Source organism: Malania oleifera, chromosome 7, assembly GCF_029873635.1.
Source record: "Malania oleifera isolate guangnan ecotype guangnan chromosome 7, ASM2987363v1, whole genome shotgun sequence".
NCBI lineage: Eukaryota > Viridiplantae > Streptophyta > Magnoliopsida > Santalales > Ximeniaceae > Malania > Malania oleifera.
Genome location: NC_080423.1, coordinates 15476337 through 15498693, shown reverse-complemented (window position 1 = coordinate 15498693; position 22357 = coordinate 15476337). Strand labels below are relative to the sequence as shown.

General features: G+C 34.9%; 1 protein-coding gene across 2 annotated transcripts; it reads right to left on the bottom strand.

Annotated features, from left to right (window-relative positions):
* Positions 1-988: 988 nt before the first annotated feature.
* LOC131159942 (DNA-directed RNA polymerase II subunit 4) lies at positions 989-20014 on the bottom strand. Of its 2 annotated transcripts, none has more exons than XM_058115188.1 (7): positions 19676-20014; positions 11102-11151; positions 10227-10335; positions 9968-10045; positions 7510-7543; positions 7349-7417; positions 989-1304 (listed from the first exon to the last, which is right to left on the bottom strand). In XM_058115188.1, exons 2-7 carry the CDS (start codon positions 11148-11150, stop codon positions 1227-1229), a joined length of 417 nt encoding a protein of 138 aa, XP_057971171.1. In that variant the 5' UTR covers position 11151; positions 19676-20014; the 3' UTR covers positions 989-1226. The 2 variants fall into 2 exon arrangements, with proteins under 2 accessions (XP_057971171.1, XP_057971170.1); XM_058115187.1 differs by having other exon boundaries at positions 11102-11161; positions 19676-20010.
* Positions 20015-22357: the final 2343 nt, after the last annotated feature.

Sequence of the window (22357 nt, the reverse complement as noted above, 5' to 3'; positions counted from 1 at the left end):
TATTTTCATTTCAATGATAGAATTTGAACCGGCAACGTTTGTGTTATGCACAAGGCTCTAGCCATTTGAGTTAATAGACCAAAATATTTCTCACATTAAAAACATTTTTGCTCCAATGCATATAAACACGTGTAGGGATACCAATTTTTGCTTATGTTAATATTAGTGTTTGTTATGCTTCTGCTTTAGAACATATATATATATATATATATATATATATATATATATATATAATTTTGAATTCATATCAAATCAAAATTATAATAGTATAGTACTTTTTTTTTTCACATCTTAAAACTAAGAAAGAGGAGAGTTTTTAATTAAAAAGGTACATTTGAGATGCCCTCTTGCATATGGAAACGAACAGGGAACCGGGAAAGGACAAAATGAGTAAAAAAAAAATTATAAAAAAAAAAAAATCTTCAAAAAGTTAAAAAGACAATGCACGTAAGTGAAAATATTGAAGTGATTAAGGAGATCATGGATATGTCATTGTACCCAATTTTGAAGTAAAAAATTTATTCTTTTTAAAACATGAATTTTGTGCTTGTATTTGAATTTATATAATCTATTTAAATTCATACAAATAAAAATTTAAGATCAAAATTCTATACTCCTAAACACAAGATATAGATAATGATGTTTCATTTTTCTATTCCTAAATTTTTATTTGAGTAAAAGACACTGCCCTCCTCTAAAGTTTACCAAATATACACTGACCATACCTAATTTTTCAAAAATACCACCCCAAAGGTTTGAAAAATTCAACGGACCTCTCCATAGGTTTGCTAAAAAGAAACTAATCTCTTCTTGTATTTTACATAAAACAAAAAACAAAAAATAAAAGTTAGGAAGAGTGCAAGTGTCCCAAAATAAATTATGAGAGGAGATCTATGGGAGTTTTGAAACCTCATGGGCATGCCACGGGAGGGCAGTGACTTTAGGTCTTTTTATTTTATGTGACAATATTAGTAAGGACATCAGTAACTGTTTCAATCTGTACAAACATTTTCTATAGGAGCTGCAATAAATAAAATGGTTTAGTTTAAACACCAGTAGCAGTATTAATACTCTAGATGAAAATTGTCCAGCATAGACCACACAAGAGTCGTAAGATTCCAAACCCCAAGGCTGGAAAATAGGCTCCCAGTACTGCCATCAAGGCCACAAGAATTGTCTTGGGCACTAACATACCAAGAGCCAGAGGCAGAAGACAGGAAAGTTATCTACTCAAATTTCTTAATCAGGGACAGATCATTCAACATTTTGTCAATTGCTTCATCATCAAGCGCTCGTCCCTTGCTCTGCATAACAAAGAAAGTGAATCCATCAATCAAAATTAATCAGAATCTAATAACATTTATGGAACATGATAATTTTCCCTCCTATAATGAAGGAATGACATATTGAAGAACCACCAGACAGCTAGCTTTGATGTCATTAACGGAAGGAAGAAAACCTTCGGTTAATAGCATCAAACTAGCAAAATATGCACGCAGCCTTATGATTTACCAAGCACATGCATAAGTCTCGACATTGGGCCTCAAGTGAGGGTAATACAACTTATGGGGATATTAACCAAAGAAGAACCAATAAAAGAAAAGGTCAAAAAAAGATTCTGATCACAATTTCTGCATTGAAGTTTCATAGTGTCTTTTTCAAATCAAATGGTTACTTCAAGGCCATTTTGAACAAGGAACAGAACCTCACCGGATCTAGATGAGCAACTTCCTAAGTCCCAAAACTACATTATAAAGTTCAAAATATCTTTTCAAAAATGATTTGAGGATTTAAATTCAGAATCAACATAATCTCTCAGTCAATGAATGGAAAATTATATTTAATGTTTGACATCTTCAGACGATAATGACATTATATTTGATACTTGATATTTAAATTTTATCGGTTTTAAGTTTCCTGAAAACCTAATTACACCTAATAGATTTAAAGCAGTAAAAAGCAAGCATAATGATTGACATCTTCATGTGCGCATTGAATCTTCATTTTGTTATCTTCCTTAGGGTGGGGGGAGAAGATAAAATTGGAAAGAAACTGAAAAAAAAAAAAGGAAATTTCAAAGGTCCTTATACGGTTAGTATGTGAAATATGGGAGGGTTTTGAAGGTTTTGAGAAGAGCAGTGACAACCAGGGAATTATCTAGCAATGTCTTGAGTCTTCCAGCAGTCCATGGACTTGTTTCTAGGCTGTAGGAGTGCGGTTGATCCTCATATACAGACTGATTTGCATAGGCTGGCTAGGGTTAGGGTTTGGTTTGGTGATTGGGTTTAGGATTTGGTGGAAGTAACAGGGTTAAGGCTGGATCTTGCTCTAATACCATGTTCAATAATTGGGTAAAATGGAAAACCCAATCTTAATTATAGGTCTCTCCCTCTATTCATAATACATGTAAGTACAATGCCAATGACAACAATACCCATACTAACTCACACTTACATAACTCTCAACATATACGAAAAATGCTAAAATGACCAAATAACCATTACCACCATGTTTGTGTCATGGCCACTTTTTCCTACTCCTTGGTTCGCCCTCGAAAGTTGCACAATTGCATGGAAACATGGAAGACTTGTCTCACAAGCTATGACTCTTAGATGAGAGAGAATGTGTGTGCCTATAAAAAAACGAGGGAGAAGGTCAAGCCATAATTTTTTTTATATTATTTTAATTAGTTATTAGTTGACTAATTTTTTTATGGGCCTCAAATAAATAAACAAATATATATATATGTATATATATATATATATATATATATGGCCTCATGATGTAGGAAAAGAAGTAAGACTTTGGGAAGATCCTTGCTGGAAAATAATTAAGAAGAGTTGGATTAAGGGATTGTGGGATTAAGTTAATAGTTTATTATGTGTGTTTGGTATTAATTAGTATAGGATTATATGTATTTGGGGGTTGTTTGTAATATTTGTGGAAAGTAGGGGTATATTTGTAACGTCATGTAGTTTTAGGGGTTTGTGTGTAATTTCATGTAAAGAGACTTTCTTATAAATAGTGTGCGAAAGCCATGTTGTAAGCAGTTATTTGATGAATGTGAATTGGAATTGAATGTGAGTTCCCCCCTTGTATCTCCTCTCCTCCCCTCCTGCTGCCAGAATAGTGAGAAATTGGTTCCAACTACGAGAAATTGGTGTTTTCTCCTGATATTTTGATTTGCAGAGTGATATGTCAGTTCCTAACTTGAAATTGTTCAAGTGGCGCGATAATTTGCTACAAGAAGCAAGAAATTGTCGCTGTGAAAGCCATGTTGCAAACCAGTTATTTGATGAATGTGAATTTGAATTGAACATGAGTTCCCCTCTGGTATCTCTTCTCTCCTCCTCTCCTGCTGCCAAAATAGTGAGAAGTTGGTTCCAGCTATGAGAAATTGGTGTTTTCTCCTGATATTTTGATTTGCAGCATGATATGTTGGTTTCTAACTTGAAATTGTGCAAGTAGCACGATAATTTGCTATGAGAAGCAAGAAATTGTCGCTGCCAGCATAACAAATCAGGTCTTATTGCTGCAATTTGAGAGTTTTGCAAGTGAATTTGTTTCATTTCAGCAAGACATTCAAGATCTAAGGTGTTAAAAGATATATCTTGAAAATTAGGAGTCAAGTTTATGGTTTTGCATTGATTAGGTTGAGAACTGTGGGCAAGTGTGTTAAGAACTTTTGGTGATACATAGTTGTAGTGTATACAAGTCCAGCAATATGGTGACAAATTATTGGACAAAGGAATGTCATTTATCATACTTTAGGCACAATTTCAAGCTTTTCCACACCTTTTTCAAATGTGGAGAAAAGGTTTGCAAAATCAACATTGATGGAAAATGCCCAATGAATGTGGTTTCCATAAATGGAGTCACTCGAATGCAGCTTTATCCAGAACATCACCCAAAGCCTTCTGTGATATCTTGGGTTGATAAATCTATTGTACATGTTTATGAAAATGTTTGGTTCCTATCCAAATGGGTGAATATTTGGCTAATGTTTGGCGTAATATCCTATCTATGAAGATTGGCCATGTACCCCTTGGTTCTCCTTGGTCGGATGATTTAGGTGTGACTCAAGGACATGAGAACACATGTCTTTCACTATTATTGGAAGAACATTGTTTTGAAGTCCACTCTACCAATAACCAAGACAAAGAATCAGCCATAATTACTCAGCTTGAAGACAATACAAGGAAGGAAATGAATGTGTTTGAAGACATCCAAAGTCCTTCAAACATTCTAATTGTTGAGTTTGTCATTCCCAATGTGCTCATTGATGCCAAATCTCAATTCAAGTCTATAATGCTGCCAAAGGATTGCAGTTTCTTGTATCACTCAAGCGCTAACTTTCAAAGAATCCAAGTTTGCTTCTCCCTCTTGATTCTCCAACATTTCAAAATTCAAGGCCGAAGAGTTGATGTGGGACAACAAGTAAGACCTTGGGAAGATCCTTTCTAGAGAATAATTAGGAAGAGTTGGGTTCAGGAATTGTGATAAATTAAGTTAGTAGTTTATTATTTGTGTTTAATATTAATTAGTATAGGATTGTGAAGTGAAGGGTACATGTAAGGATGTTTAGATGTCCAAAATGGATATGAAACAGAGATGGCTCCTCTATAGATGTATTTGTGCCACATAAAACAACTATTATATTTAAATGTTCTAAATAATTGCTGAAAAGTATCTCAAACACTGTGTATATAAAAAGAACATTTTCAAGGCTAAGGTCATAGATGAACCAATTAGGGATGAGGAGACAGAGTACAAGCTTCATGCCTACATCGCCATTTTCTATTAACAAATTGACAATTTTCTTTTCTTTTTTTTTTCTTCAAGGATTCTTTTGGGCTTGGAGCAGAATTCTGACTTTGTCCTGAGTCCCGAGTCTTCCAACTTCTAGCTAACTCTAGATAGTTTGAATTTTTTTAATAAATTCAAATTATTCATCCAAACTCCTCTGATTTATCAACTAACTGTCAAGAAAATTTCTTCACATATATAAATAACCCTATGAAAGAAAAAATTCTATGCCATTTCCTATTTTTCTTACTTTGTTTTCAACCAATTTTTTTACACCAAACTTTGCATCCTTTTAATTCGCCACGCTATGTAATGTGGCAAACTAGTTCCCAACTTGCAATGACGAGCAGTGTAATTCAAGAACATAAATCAAGGAATGAACATATATGATAAGTTAATGCATAGCACTGGTACAATATAAGGGAAACAGTGAAGATGATTTGGCACTTGCAACCTAGGCCAAATAACACAGCATTGAGGGGTGAGTTGGCTGTTGTTAGTGGCAGTAGGAGAGGGAGGGGTAAACCTAAAATAACTTGAAGAGAGACAAAGGATTTGGTACTGGTAGCACTCCCAACTTTCAGAGGATATTGCCCAAAATCTCATGCAAGATGGAGAAAGAGGATTCAAGAAGACTCCACCAGGTAGGACTTAAGATGTGGTTTTTTGTTGTTGCTGTTGCTGCATGTAAGCTGCATACACCCCTGGCTTCACATTGAAAAAAAAAAAAACAGAAAGAAAAAAAAATTCGATTTGAACTTGTGATATCCCTTACTCCCCAAACCCTTTTACCATCTATCCAACCTCAGAGACTGCCCACCATATGCACACCATCATGTAAACTTCTACGATGTGAATGGAAGGAATTGAATTATTCAAGCTTCTTAACAATCTTCCCTTTCTTTTTTAGCAGCTCTTGTTTTGTGTGTATGTGTGGAAGGAACCCCGCGGGGGGTGAAGAAGGGGCTACAGAAACATTTCTTAAGTTACGGAAACATATAAGGATCTACAAACAAGTTACCAGAAAGAGAACCTTCCATTTTATAAGCATAAATGAGGAGAGGGGGTTACAGAAACATTTCTTAAGTTACAGAAACATACAAGGATCTACAACAAGTTACCAGAAAGAGAACCTTCCATTATATAAGCATAATTTTTCATCTGTCATTAGCTGGTTGGGATATTCTGTGGCCTAGACTTATTTAAAGGTCCATTTGGGTGATATGCCTGTGGTGGAGAGGATGTTATGCGATCATATAGGTGAAATTATTTTATCTCAAGGGCTCTTATTTATGCTCTTTTTTCTAGTATCTCTTGTTATTACTTGTCTATCTTTAGAATTCCCCTGGGGGTAACTCGTAAAATTGAAACAATTTTGAGAGTTTTCCTTTGGTTTGGTGTAGGAGAGGAGGGATCACTTTGTTAGTGCGGAGATTGTGTGTAGGTCTTAAGTTAGATGCAAGCAAGGTCATTAATTTTGATTTAGAATAAAATTTCAAAGCTCCAAAAGTACAGAAATTTCAATGGAAATTTTGGTTTGGATTTGAAAAAACCATGGAAATTAGTAATAAAGAATGAAATTCTTTTAAGAAACGTTAGAAATGGTTAATAAATGTACAAGGTAAGTTTTACAACTAATACATTATAAATGAAATACATCCATGTTCTGTATGAGGTGCAATAGTTGTAATATAATATGTATATTAAACATATTTGTAATATATACGTGCATTTAACATATTCAGCTAATATAAGTGAAATTCATAAATCAATTAAGTATTTTTTTATAATAAAAATAAATATAATTTAGACATAAGTGGTTAAATAAAATGTTGTTATGATTTCATATAATTTCGAAAACCCTTGTAATAATCTTTCCTTTCAATAAAAAATAAGATAAATGAAGAGAAAATTTTACCTTTGTGTCTAAATCTCATATTTGAATTCCAAGGAAATTTTATTGAATGGTTAAAATTTCAACCAGTTTCACTAAATTTCGAGATTTCAATAAATTTTGGATGATTTGTTGAAATTTCAACGGAATTTATGCAAGATCAAAATCGACTGCCATTTCGATTTCCAGGGTAATGGAAAGCAGAAATTTTGATGGAAATTTCAACAATATCAAGAAAATTGAAGACCGTGTCAAAGGAATTAGTATAGTGTGTCACAAAAAATTAATGTTTAACTAAGCTAACCAGTAACTAAGTATCAAATACATGTTAAATGTGGCTCTTCATGTCAGTGAAATGTGAGATTTTAATGAAACAGCCTGATAAATGCAAGGAAATCAATTAAATATATACTTAGTGATCTTTTCTACTAAATACTTGTATCTGCAAGAACATGTGCAGATCTTTGTATGAAGTGTTGCCATTTGTCAATCACCCAGATGTCTGTCACTCTTAATTCAAGCAAGTCTTATTCCTAAACCAGTCAGTGTTAGCATTTTATTCCTAAACCACTAAGTGTCAGCTACAAGAATTTCTTTTTCCATAATAACAAGTGTAGTTGCTTGGACAAGATGCAATGTGTTTATTACCTTAATTGATGGGACCATAGCAATAGCTTCCTCCACTGTTTCAGGGCAGAGGTTGCCAAGAACACAAAGCTGCACAATTCAAATATAATACAAAATTTATAGGCTTTTAAGTGAGAAATTATAATCAGATCTATAAATTTGTATATGAGATGATGCATTACCTCAAATTCGGCTAACTGGTATCTACTAAGGATTCTGTATTTCAGTTAAGATCCACACTGCTGATGCCAATCTACAGATAAGTAAAAAATAGCGCAAAAACCCATGTTCATACAGAACTAAGAGAGACATTTTCTGTGCCTGTCATTAAACTGCTGCTGCCTTGGCAGTCACCCTACTGTACAATTTTGTTTTCATTTAAGAATTTGCACAAGTCATAAAGAATTATATACGGAGAAATCTCAAAATTAGAATTCCATAGGAAACTGAAGCAACCTATATAAACATAACAAAAGAATTCAAAGGTAAAACATTTCCATAATGTTAAAGAAAGGTGGTAGTTGACTCCACTTAGCTCTTTTTTTTTCCAATTGATGACTCTGCCTAACTCCTTATACATTATTAAACAAGCAGTCTTAAGAGCGAAATTCAGTTGTACCATGACATGCAAGAGAGGCGCAAAATAAGAATAACTCAAAAAAGAAACAAAAACAGGGGGAAAAAACAAAAATAAAGGAGAGAGAAAAACTGTTCATGTGTATATTCAACACAATGACCTATTTGCAAGGGTGATTAGCAAGTGAGGGATAATGTGGGAATACTCACCCCCCCCCCCCCCACCCCCCGGCGCCCCAAAAGGGAAACAAAAAAAACCAAAGAGAAAAAAATCATTTTCCATTCCTCTCTCTCATATCTCGCCCACAAAAAGAAAAATTAAAAAAGGTGATCATAAGTTGAAATTTTCTGGGGATGATAGTAGACCTTAGGATATTGAAAAAAACCAATATCATCTTTCTTTTTCCTTTTTTTTTTGTCATTTAAAATTCAGTTTTCGTATAAACACATGTCAACGAAGAAGATGCTCAATCCCCAGAGCAGAGACCTGACACCTGAGGCAAAATCTCAAACAGATTATGACAATGCACTTTAAACCCTCCCTTTTTTTTAATATATGAAAATTACCACATTCTTAAACAGATGAACCCTGGTCAACTGTACATGTTCAAAGCCTACCAGCAAATGCATTTACACAAAGCATAATTTAAATAATAATAATAATAATGATGATGATGATGATAATGTGGATCTCGCCTCAAGGCCACATTTAAAAGGGACTTTCCCAGTCAATGGTCTGTAAATAATTAAAGCAAGATTCACATGCGTAAAACAAAAAACTAAGTGTTTATTCCTAAATCCAATATTTGTCATCTACTATGAAAAATGACACCTCATCTGCTTTTAATCTATTGGAGGTCTTGTGAACAACGTAGGCTTCAAACAGTCACTAGCTACGCAAAATTGAAAAAGGGAAACATAAAAGGAAGAGTTTGCTTGGTTTGGCTCTATTTTCCTATTTTCTATGTTCGCGGTTGTAAAGAAACATGGCAACAATGCATTTGTTTGTGTTTTTAGTTTCCAATTTTCAGCTTGTGCAACAACTGAAAGCCAAATTTTCTAATGTTGACTTCTTGTGGTTGTTGCATTAGTACTTTAACATGTTAATGACTTTTTGCCAATGAAATCATTGCATACATATTCTTTTAATGAGAAAAAATATTTAAGACTCACTAAAACCAACATGCAACACAAACACTACACAATATCAATACATCATCAATAGGGCAATTTTCAAAGAAACTAGATTCAACACAGTGGAGATACATCAATAAATATTCAGGCATATTTCGTACGCCTAAGTAATTTCATAATTTTTGCATGAAATCATTGTGTACATGTTCTCTTAATGAGAAAAAAATCTAAGATACACTAATGCCAAAATGCAACAGAGACACAACATAATATCAATACGTTGATCTCGCAACTTTCAAAAAACTAGATTCAACACAGGAGATACATCAATTAATTAATTTGGGAAAAAATATTTACGCATATTTAGTATTAGTGTTTCCCCTTAGAGGTAAAATATTGAAATACGGGTAGATTTATGATGAATTATAGGTATTATTAATGCACACCCCATATAATTTTCATCCACATTCATTGCTTGCATTCATATTTTGCAATTTGACAGGCCACATCCATAAAAGTACCATATTTGACATGACAAGAAATGACACTGACATGTTTTAAGAGTTCCTATATTCAAGTTAATTTCTGAATTTTCCTGCTTTAGAAACATTACACAAATAACAATATCTCCTTACTGGAATGCAGATTGGATAACACTTACAAATAACTTAGCTAAATTAATGAAACTGTTAATTGCTTGATAACGAACACTAAGGCAACTTGCCCAGCTTCTTAGGGTTAAAAATGACAGATCTGTTCTGAAAAGCTCATTGTAAATTGTTAGGTAGTAAGATAATCAGCAACTGTAAAGTGATAAATCTGAATAACTAAAGAATGCCTGTTTTTTTTGTGGAAATAATCATGCATATAAATATGTATAAACAAATCAAAAGAGACGAACTCCACTGCATTCAAACAATTAATGGATACTCTCGGACTTGTCTCACGGCATCAGGATTTTTATATCGGCTAAAGCGCTTCACATACTGCAGCGACTTTTCAAACACTCTGGAAAAAAGGGGATAAACATAATTAAATTACACTCAGGTGAGAGGCATATAAACTGAAGGCTAGTTAACATAAGCAAATTCATAGACAGTAATGCAAAGAATGAAATGATGTACAGTAATAGACAATCTGTCATCCAACAGAGACTAGAACAATTCAAAATTAAATTCTTAGCACTTACTGAGAAACTTGATTCATGGGATCTTCAGACATCTGCTGAAGCTGCTCATACTTATGATCAAGAATTACAGCTACTTCACAATTCATTAAACATTTAGCCTTCAGAAACTCTGAAAAAAATAAACCACCACTGTAATAAAAAATATAAAAGTGCCATTCAAGGCAAAAATTCTTTGTACTCAAGAAAGAAGACATACAAATCAATTCTTACAAAGCACAAACAAACACTATAAGAGCTTCAAAGAATTCTTCTTGTATAACACCATAATGAATAAATTGGTTAATAACAGCTTGAATTGCTCACGGAATATTACCATCTGCAGGGCATAGCCCAAATTGATAGTCCATACCATAATAAGCAATTCCTTGAATTGAATATACTAGTGTGCAGACTTGTGATTGATATCATTGCCCATCAAATGATTCTTTTTGACAGTAAATGCCCATCAACTGATAAATAACCAACTCTTGCAGAGTTGTCATTGACAAATGTATAAGTGTTACAAACTTTTCAATTCGTGCGATTCAATTGTTCATGATTTTCTTGAACTTTCAATTGTTCATTTATCAGTCAATTAGCATTGATAAAAATCACAAGTCTGAATAATTATGGCCAATTCAACGCATTGCTTATATGGTACAGAATATTTGAATAAGATCTTGCAGACAGGAAATATTCAGTGAGCAATTCAAGCTTTTATTTGTGTATGTGTAGTGAACTTGTCAATTCATTTGAGCAATTCAAATTGTTCAGGATTTTCTCAAAGCTCATCCGCACATTGAAAACAATAAAAAATAAAGAGATTGGTGGAACAACTACTTTCACTTATATTTTTTGGTTTTCATGAGATCATGAGAGGGCAAACAACTAATTACCATCTCCAATCTTCAGCTCAGCAGCATTTTCTTCCTCTTCTCCGGACATTCTGCAAACACCTTTCAGATAAATGCAAATAAGGTAACAAAAAAGATAAAGCAAGAAACTATAGTTAGTGACATCTATGAAATTATGAATATAAATAAACTATTATTTATAAAAATCAACAATGTTATTCACGATTTTATCAAATTCAGTAATGTATTTTTGGACCAAATAAAAACCTTTTTGTGTGAAGTAAATGATATCCTAAACAGAAATAGTAAACTCACACAACCTGCAGCCTAGGAGTACCACTCTGGTCCTCAAGACATGCAAATTCAGATCTTGAGTGCAGAAGTGGCACCAATCATTCAGCAGATTGAATCCTGTAAATCTAAGAACAGAAATTTTCAATTTGTGGATTTCATCCATCTTTTATCCATGTGCGCTAGACATCAACAAATTGAAAATTTCAGGCAATCAAATAATTATGGGTATGGCCTGGATATTATCTGAGGAAGGAAAAAGGAAAAAGAAGACGGAAGAAATCAGAAAGTAGAGACTGTGAGGAGGAGGAAGAGGAAGGAACAAATAAAGTAAGGGGGAATGGAGCTTGGAGTTCCTAGTTATGATGATGACTGATAATTGCCTCAGCTACCACTGCAACTCCAATCATCTACTGCAGAGTCATTAGGCCCTCTCCTCCCCTTCTTCATCTCCGCACTGAACCAAAAATTTCAACTTGGACAGTATATGAATTCTTAAACTTTGTTGTTTAGGAAAGTCTATTTTAGCATTACCACAACAACATTGACAGGAAAGTTAAGACACAATATATTTTAGCCCTGTTACATTTCTTTTTTTTCAAATGACCCTAAGCATAATTTATTATTTTCAAGTATACAGTGATATTCCACCAAAGGAATATACAAAAAAGCAAAAAATAAACATATTCTTAATCTACGTGGATTCGCATTCTCAAATCTCTTAGGTAAGTTTAATGGTCAGTCATTGAATTTATGCATTAGTTACTAATTGGTCGCCAAACTTCAATTTGTTTCATATAATGCACAAAATAAATCTATCATGTTTCAATGCAAGAAGCAATGGCCGAGTCATAAGTTAGATGGAGATTCTGTGTGACATCCTAATCAGCACATGTGGCTCTGGAGGATGGGAAACATTCCACCTCTTCCGAGCTCTTTAACTGCAACTACCATCCATTGACATTATTATTTGATTGCAGGAGAGAAACAGAGCAATGCCACCTCCAATATTTGTTCTTCCAATTGTAAATAAAGAGGCAGCTTCCTTCTTTTTTTTTCAAGTTTCATCATCAAGCTTTGGTCTTCCATTCATTTTTCCCCTTTGCTATTATGCCGAATTGTTGAAAACCTCATGGACTGATGCTAACCCAAGGCAAAGGGGAGTTAAATTTATTGTTTTCATTAATCAATAATTTTTCACGCATTATTTATTGAATCCCTCCTTTGGCAGCATATCAAGTTTGTGATTTGTTGTTGATATTTGTTTTTTTCTTTTAGATAACAAAACAATTCCATTTAAGAATATAAAAAATACAAGAGATGGAGGATAAAGCATCCTCTGCAAAGACAAAATAATAACAAAAGTGCGCCTTTCAATCCCTTCAAATATCAGGTAGTGATAACCCCCCAAAAAACTCCAAAGGAATTTGTTGAAAAGAAGCAAAAGAAGTCACTTTTTGTACTTGGATGGGAGAACACATGTACTTCACATAATATGATTGGCGATCTCCTATTTTGACTAGCAGATGCATGGCATACTAGGTCTCACTTGGGGTAGCATCTTCATGCCATTGGACATTTATTTAGTTATTATCTGTTAGTTGTGTTTTTTCAATCTCATTACAACTCTTTCTAATATTCCTATTCATTTTTTCCCTCTTTTTGAAGTTCCAGTGAGTGTGACTGCCGTCTTGGAGAAGCTTATGAGAGATCTCTATGGTCAGGTGGTTGGTAAGAAGAGGATCATCTTATTAGCTGGGACATGGTTAGGTGACCTAAGCCGGAAGAGGGTTTGGACCTCATTAATCTGGTGTCTAATAAACATATCTTAAGTTGGGAAACAGTTATAGAGGTTTGCAGCACACGGTTATTAGAAGTATGGTATGCATTGAAATGGTCAAGAAAGGAAATGGTCATGCTTCTCATGCAAGCCCTCAGAAGTTTATTCCACAGCTTGCTCAGTTATTCTATTCTCTCACTTGGTTCAAAGTTGGAAATGGTAAAAGCATATGATTTTGGGAGGATATTTGGGTGGTGAGGTCTCATTAGTGTCATTGGTTCCTCATATTTTTAGATTGTCTAGTGTTCATAATGCCTCGATTAATTCCTTTTATTCTTTGGACGGGGGCTCTCTTTTGGTTTTCAATCAAAGGGAGATTAACCAGATTACTACTTTGTTGAGAGCTTTGGACTCTTAATGAGGAATGATTTGAAGATTTGAATTGGGGATGATTTAGATTCTTTTACTACGAAATCTTTATTCTTTCATTTGTTGAAAACCTCCATTTCTCACTCTTTCCCCTTGAATGATGTCATTTGGAAAGCTAAGGCTCCTCTTAAGATGAGGGCTTTCATGTAGACTCCAACTCCATAATTACTATTAATGACTTACTGTAGGTATGCATTTCGTGTTCAAAGCCTTGTGAAGAGTGAAGACAATTAGCATCTTTTTCTCCATTTCTGACAAGGCGATGTTTTGCCAAGATACACTTTTTTGTTAATGCAGTTTTTGGAGGATCAAGAAAGGATGGCTTATGGAAGTGCCCTGTCTATGGTCTTTTTCAGATTGTGTGGCAAGCAAAGAATGCAAAAGTTGAACTTTTAATGACAGATCCGCCCCTGCCCATTTATATGGGATAGAGTTGTTCTCCTTGCTCGTTTTGGGCTCACTCTTTGGGGTCTTTTCAGGAGTGTTGGGGATCTCCTAAGAGATTAGAGGAAGGCTTCAATATAATTGTTTTTTTTATTTATTGGTTTTAGGAGGATGTATTATCCTCTGTTATTTGTTATTCTCTCTTTTTTCTATTAATGATATTCTCTTTCCAAATAAAAAAATTCAGGATTTAATTGGATGACAGGGAGGTCTCGGTGGCTGGTTCCTGGCTCTGTTTCATTCATTTATCAATATTGAACCAATGTAATAATTCATAAAGAAATAAATAAAACAAATAACAATAAGCAAATAACAAAGTTCAGTCCAATTATATAGTCTGACTTTACAAACTAAGACAGAAAATTGCAAATATAAAAAGCTATAGGTGCCTGGTCACTGTCCCAAGGATCAGTCTTGATCAAGTTTCACTCAGTTGCAAATGTGTTCTTGCAAGTAAAGGTGCACACTCCTTTGTCATCGAATTTGGCACCGAGAGGTAGCCCAAGGTAGTTAAGGGAAGTACCCATTTTGCAGCCCAGAAGACCAGCAAGGAGAGGTCCATCTACATTTTCTACAATCGGAATGATTTCACTTCCTCCAAGGTTGACTTTCAAACCCAAAACCGCCTCAAAACCCGCCAAGATATATCTCAGATTCAGAATGTGGAGAGGGTCATCTTCATAATATGAAAGTGTCATCAGCAAACAGGAGATGTGTGACCTCCATCAACCTATTGTTTCTGCCAACTCTAAGGCCTTTGAACAACCATTCTCCTGTAGATTTAATCAACATGAGGCTCAACACCTCCATCACCACAAGGAACAAAAAGGGGGATAACCTCTGGAGGAGCATAAGAAATCAGTGGCTCGCCCGTTGATTAACACAAAGAAGCTTGATGGATTGATGCATGAATGATCCAACTACACCAACGCTCCCCAAAGCCCATTTTCCTGAGAGTAAAGAAATGGAAGTTCAAATTGACATGATTGAAAGCTTTCTCCATATCAAGTTTGCACATCACTTCGTTTTTCTTTTCCCTCCTACAAGTATTCACTACCTCATTAGCTATTAGGACTGCATCCAAGATTTTTCTTCCCACCACAAAGGTGTGTTGATATTGCCCAATGACCTCGGGAGTGGCTTTTTTTTAAGCCTCATAGCAAGGACTTCATCAAGGATTTTATAGATACTTTCCACCAAGCTAACTGGACAAAAATCCTTAATGTTGGTTGCCCCGGGTTTCTTCGGGATCAACGTACGAAAAGTGGCATTGATACTGCTTACAAATCTTTCCAATCTAAAGAATTCCTCAAAAGTGTTTGTAAAATTTTGTTTAAGCCTGCTCCAATTTGACTGAAAGAATGATAAGAACCCGTCTAGCCCTAGCACTTTGTCTCCAATGGCTTGGAGGATTTCAACTTCCTCAAAGGGTCTCTCAAGCCATTATGTGGTGGAGGGGCTAAGAGATTTGGAATCGATGCCATCCACAACAAGTCTCCAACTTTCGGATTCAGAGAGAAAAGCTTTATAAAAGTTGCAGATTCCCCTTTTAATGTCCTCCTCCTCAGTTAAGGTTTTCTCTCCAATTTCAATGTTGGAAATGGCGTTCAGTCTACGATGAGCATTCGCAATTAGTGGAAAAACTAAGTATTCTGATCTCCCTCCTTGAATCATAAGGCTCTAGATTTTTACCTCCAAAAAATATCTTCAAGGCTAATAGCCTCAATTGGCTCCTTCATTAACATAACTTTTTTAGCGCTTTCATCAAAACTGAGCCCTTGTCTTAGCTCATGCTCATCAAGGATCTTGATGTAGTTCAGAATAATGGTCTTCTTCGCTTGAATGTTCCCAAAAGTGCTTTTATTCCACACTTTGAGCTTCTCTTTCAAACCCTTCAATTTTGAAGCTAGCACAAAGCTGGCTTTCCCCTGAACATGCACTATGGATTACTAGAGCTTAATGAGATCCCCAAAGCCATTGTAATTTAACCACATTTTTTCAAAGCGAAAAGGGGTTGGTCCCCATTTGATTCCACCCATGTCAATCATAATAGGTAAATGATCCGACGTGGGCCTAGGTAGGAGCTCCTAAGCGGTTTTGGGGAAGTATCCCAATGCACTAAGATAAGGAATGTATCAATTCTCGAGAAAGAAGGTGGGTCCCCAGAGTTGGACCAAGTGAAAGTACCACCAATGAGAGGGAGATCAATGAGGCCATTCACATTGGTGAAGTCTAGGAACCCTCTCATATTGTTTTCCACTCCGCCCCCAATTCTTTCATGAGGGGTACAACACCATGTTAGAGTCTCCTCCAATAACCCAAGGTGCATCCCAACAGCCTTTAATCTCCAAGAGCTCAATCCAAAACAAATGTCAGTGAGGTCCTTTGCCTGGGCCATAGACCTCAGTGAGAACCCAGAGAAAATTGTCATCTAGATTTTTAAACAACATTAGACAGAGAATGAGTTGATAGAATTGTTGATCATCTCCACCACATTGAGATTCCACAAAATTAGGATGCCTCCTGTGTTGCCCACAGCACCAAGGGAGACCCATCCACAATTCTCCAATTCCCAAAGATCTCTGACTAAGAATTGATCCATATTTTCCACTTTAGTTTCCTATAAGCAACAAATGTCACCTCTCTTTCTTTAAGAAAGGATTTGATTAGGCTCCTTTTATCTTTGTCATTTAATCCTCTCACATTCCAAGAAATGAGCTTCCTTAACATGGTTTAGTAGTGCACAACCGGTTATTGTTCGCCTCCACCAAATCTGTGCAACCTCCCAGTTTATCAAAATTTAATGTACATTCCAGGCGTTTCAGCTCCCTTTTTATGTCCAGTTTCTTATTGCCACCCATAGGTTTTTTGGAACTAAGCTGTGCCTCGTCTCTTCTTTTCATCTTGATATCTCCAAACAATTTTAAAGCCCTGCCTACAAAGCCATCAAAAGACACGCCAATGGCTTTACTAATCATTTTCATTTTCTATTACACCCACTCGGACACCTGCTCCTTAAAAAGTGTGCTTTCCGGGTCTAAACCATTCATCATTTCAAAGTTGGAATTGTCCTAGGTATCAGCCGGATAGGGGCTGGATTGAAAAGCCTCCAGATGGCTAGAAGGAGCTGGAATTAAGGTTACAACAGAGGCATCAGTCTGTAATAATAGAGGCTCTGAATCTGGTTCCTTCTTGGCATCGCTAGTAGCAAAGACCTAGGAGGGACCTTTGTGGGAGGTAAAGGAGCTGTAAGCAAAAGATTTGGTTCTGGGGGAAGTTAAAGAAATTAGTTGTTTAACATGAAAAATATGATTTTTAATATGGTTTGATTTGATTAACATTGGATCAATGTTAACTAGAACTTGGAACATTCCGGTTTGTGGAACAAGAATGAGATCATGGTATGACATTTGCTCCAAAATGTGGAACACTAAGGATAGTTATATAAATATATTGTTGAAAATATGTAATTACACTTGTATATTTGGAGAGAATGTTGAGGTGTTTCTATCCAAATGAGATTTCGTGAAGTAGATTAATAATGACCAAAAAGAGAATTATAATGCAACAATTCTCCACCTTAACTAATAAAAAAAAATTATGTGAAAAATATTGAATAAAAACTCTGAATCATTAGATTTAATGTTCTAGAATGAAAATGTGCCATGTTTAAAACTTAGTACCAATTCATGGTTCGCTATGGTCCTAGCATTTTTTGGTAACTATGCATTGGATATTAGCCCAAAGTTTGGTCAAGTTATCAAAAATGTTTAGCTTTGGTTTAATCTTTTGCTGACTCGAAGATCATTTCAGTTAGCATTTTGAGTGTTTGGCTCAATTAATTGAACCATGGCCACCCCTTTCTGCAAGGCATTAAAGCTACTCAATATGTAATCAAATGGGATAAGGAAAAGGCAAGGGATTTGGAGAATATCACCTAGGTACAAATGAGGAAGATGATCCATTGTGCATTAATGTAGGGATTAAAAAGGAGGGAGCAAGATGAGAACGGAAGAAACTACAAGGGGATAGCCAAGATATAGAATTAGAAAGAGAGGACTCAGCTACTTCAAATCAACAGGCTAAGGGGTTACCCAAATGACAAGTGGCTGCATTTTCCGGGCAGGATATCCCTATATCCTTCAATCTCCTCTTTGTTAACCAATACATGCATCAAGTTGATAAATTTTCCCTAGTCAAACATTGGGTTTCCCTCTTGCATGGAGGATGACACACATATGAGTTTCCATTTCGATGTCTTAATCCATGCCTAAGGGGGGATGGTATTATTCTTGATAGCAAGTTGGTTTGGAAGATGATTAGTCATCCTTGGAGAAGCTAATTCGATTCTCTAAGAAGTACATGCTTGCTGGAACCTTTGGTTCATGCATGCCTTGGGACATCCAAGAAGAGAGAGAGTGAAAAGAAAAAATCTTGTTAAAAATTTTAGGTTGAAGGGAGCCATGCAATCAGCTAGTTTTTGACGACTCAATGACAATTTCTTATCTGATTGAATAAAAATTTGACCATAACTCATCCTTCTTCATTGTGCAAGGTGTGACTATGATTTGGAGCTCACCAAGGCTGGTTTTCAGTACTGAATGGTGGTCTATATTTTGGGTAAAACCGCTCCATGTTTTATTCTTTTTTGCTTCCATGACTATAGTGTTGGACAAAAACAAAATGTTATTCTTGATGATTATCAAATTATCGTTGATGTATGTCCTCGGCTTCAATTGGGAAAAACTTATCCTATGTTTGGAGAGGTCTTAGATTTCGATTTGTATTGGATATGGATGAGATCTAATATAAAATCGTATTCAAATTTGTCCAAATCTGCCCAAATCCAAATCCAAGATCCGAAATCCATGCTCTCAAATGCAGTATTAGTGAAATCTTATTTTACTGACATAATGGAAGACTGGATGCAGAATTCAGCCTTGAGATCTTTCCTTTGTCTGCATAAATCTTGACTAGGGGTGTGCAATTGCCAACCGGTCAATTTGCCAGGTTCAGAGGTGAAAATCAAGAAATCATTTTTTTTTTATATTCTATAGTACCCTAACCAGTGGCCGGTCCGGAACCCTATAGTCAGTGGAGAATATCACTTTGCTGCACAAGAACTTTTTATTTTACAAGATTAAATTTTTACAATTATAAACTAGTATAAATTTAATAAAACTAGACATATCATTAGAGTACTACTAAACAGAACAATTGAACAAAAGAGGGCAAATTTTCACTATCATTAGAGCACTACTAAAAAAAAAATAGGCTAACTTTTCACTACATTGGATAGAAAAAAGATAGTAAAATTCAACAATTAGGCCAACTTTTAAAAGTATATCAAATTAATTTAACAATGAATATCAAATAATAGAGCTTTTATGTCAATAAATAACACAACAAAAGTATAGTTCAATTCAAATTAGGGCTTTTAAAAGAATCTAGTTTTTCAAACAAATAATGCACTCATAATGTCACAAAAATGTAAAATTAATGTGGCAAAAAAAATAACAAATTAGGGTTCACATCAAATTAGGACTTTTAAAAAAAAAATAGAAAGATTAATTAACTAAACCCTAATTCTATTTACTAGTTTAAATCTATGAATTTCCAAATGACAACTGCGTTTTGCAAATTAATGGTACAAGCTACCATTTTTAAATTACCTGGTTTGATTCAGGCTCGGAGTCGGAGACGAAGGCTTGGAGCTGGAATAGCTGCCCGCCGGAGTCACCGAACGACGGACAGGAGTTGGAGGGACCGGAGGTGCTGAGGCTGAGCAGGAGCAGCTGAGGACCTGAGGTGGGCTGTGAGCTAGATGCACTTACGCACAGCACACGGCAGCTGCGGGAATGGAAAAGCAACGGAGCAAAGTAAGAGGCGCAGTCGGGGGGTAGCGTGCTCGGCCGCCGCGGGAAGCACTACCACCCTTTAAAAAAAAAATTTAAATGACCCAGAAATTTTTATCTTTTGTGTATGCATAGAGTAAGTGGATACAATTACCAAAAGCTCCTCCCACGCCTCTTTAAGTTCTATCCTACAAATTTAGGAATATTCAAAAATATTTGAAAATCAATTTGATCCAAAAATTCGATTCAAACCAAACCAAACCGAAATTGTTGTTAACCGATTTTTTTAATTCTAGTTTAGTTAACTTTTTTAATGATTTCCAAATATTGGTTTGATTTCAATTTTTATGTTTATAAACCAACGATTACTCGAACCAAACCATGTATTTATTTACAATATATATATATATATATTTTATTTTATACGATTATATCTTAAAGTTACAAAAGTATACACAAATTTTTTAATGATTAATTTACATAAATAAAGTGTAGAAATACACACTAATCAAAACTCAAATAAAATATCTCATTTTTCTTTTAAAAAAATTTATAATAATTTGAAAATCAATTCAAATCGGTTTTGGTTCACAAAAACATCAAAGTGAAACCTTCATTCGATTTAATTTCTATACCTTCAGTTCAGGTAACCAAACCATAAACACCTATAGTTATAACACAAGCTCTAAGGTGTTATTTTTAATTTGAGGTGGGGGCTATAGCCCACACTCAGCCCTTGACAAATCTGCCTATGACCCTAATCAAATAGAATCAATTAGTTTGGTTCACTCTGAATCTATTGGAAACCAAATTGAACCAAAGCATTGAACCACAATTCTTTAAAAACCCAAACTTCTTAAAATTGAAGTACTAAAAAAATGAACTTCAAACCACACTATATCATCATATCAAATCTAGAATGTATCAATTATCATCAAACGATTCAATTTGTTTATAAAGAAAAATAAAGAAGAAGAAGAAGAAGAAGAAGAATGAGAACACAAAACAATAGAAGTGTAGAGCACTATCTCGCAGGCTTGCAATTGCAGATTCGCAAACAAGGAACTCCCAATCACACGAACAACAAGTTCCTTGCAGGAGATTAAAGATTTGCAGTTGAATAACACGAACTTGTTGACTCTTCACTCTTTACCTCTTCGCTTTTTGATTCACTTGAACTTTGTTTTGCCTTGCAATAATAAGATATTGCACTATAGTAGATTTGTAGCCCTCGATTCACATAAAGTCACGACTCATGAACAAATTTATAGCATTAGATTTCACACAAACTTTATAGCTTATTCTCCGCTTAGTTCATTAGGTGGGGTTTTTGCAGTAGCAGGATTTATTTGAATTTCTTACTTTGTATTGAAGGGACTTGCGGAATAGCCCTAAGATCCGTTTGTAGTGCATACGGATAATAAAAAAAAAATCAAATCATGCAATCCCTAATTATGTGATTAGGATTATACTTGAGAGATCTGTCTGGTTTGATCCGGAATCTACAAGTACGAAAATGAGCTCTTGAAGACAACTAGGAATCTGCTACTGTATTCCTTAAACACGTCTTGCTCCTGAGAAAGTGAGCTTGTAAGTGGTTGTTAGGATTTTCTTCTCTCACGAAAATGACTACCTCTGAGCTTGGTCGTCTCCCTTAGTTGTTGAATGGAGTACGTGTATATATAGGCTACAGCAGGGACCTCTAGGCAAATATGACTAGGACTTCCCACGTAATTAAGAATTCCTAATCCGACCCGAATTCATCCTTAATTACGTTAATTATAATTCATACCACTAAAAAATTATAATTACACTCCCTCTCATATTCGAAATTAAATTTTGAGCTCATATTATTAAACACTTATTTTTCTCCCCACGTAAAGATTACAGATACCCGTCTATTAAATTAAATTACTGACAATTTAATTAATTGACATATTAATTCCCTGAGACTTTCCACTTAACTTATTTGATGTGCCGGATTCAAAATCCACTTGTAGGGTTTGACACAATCAAAACTTATAAGCTTCCTCAAGGGAGTATCATCAATCCCGATACCGGGACATGAATTCCATCAATAATTAATGTTCACCATACACGTAATGTCATCACCCAACTCACCGAGTATTTTGACCCATAAATAATCTCACTCTTCTATGAATCAAAGTAATAAACACTATATGCACATGTCCAATAATCATATCAGGATTAAGAGCATAAGCACTCATAATAACCATGAGGTATTAATTGTTTCATATAGTCAGTATAAAAATAATTACCCTAAGACGGTCCTGTTCAATACACACAAAGTGTACTAGAACAAGGAGTTGGAATTGTACTATTTCCAATGGTGTGTTCAATTTCATTAAAGACTGTGAATAATAAACTTATATTTTATAAGAACTGATGATCTAATCTTCTGTGTATAAGTCACAATCTACACACTAGATCACCTACTATATAATATAAAAGACACACATGCATAATCATTAAATAAAT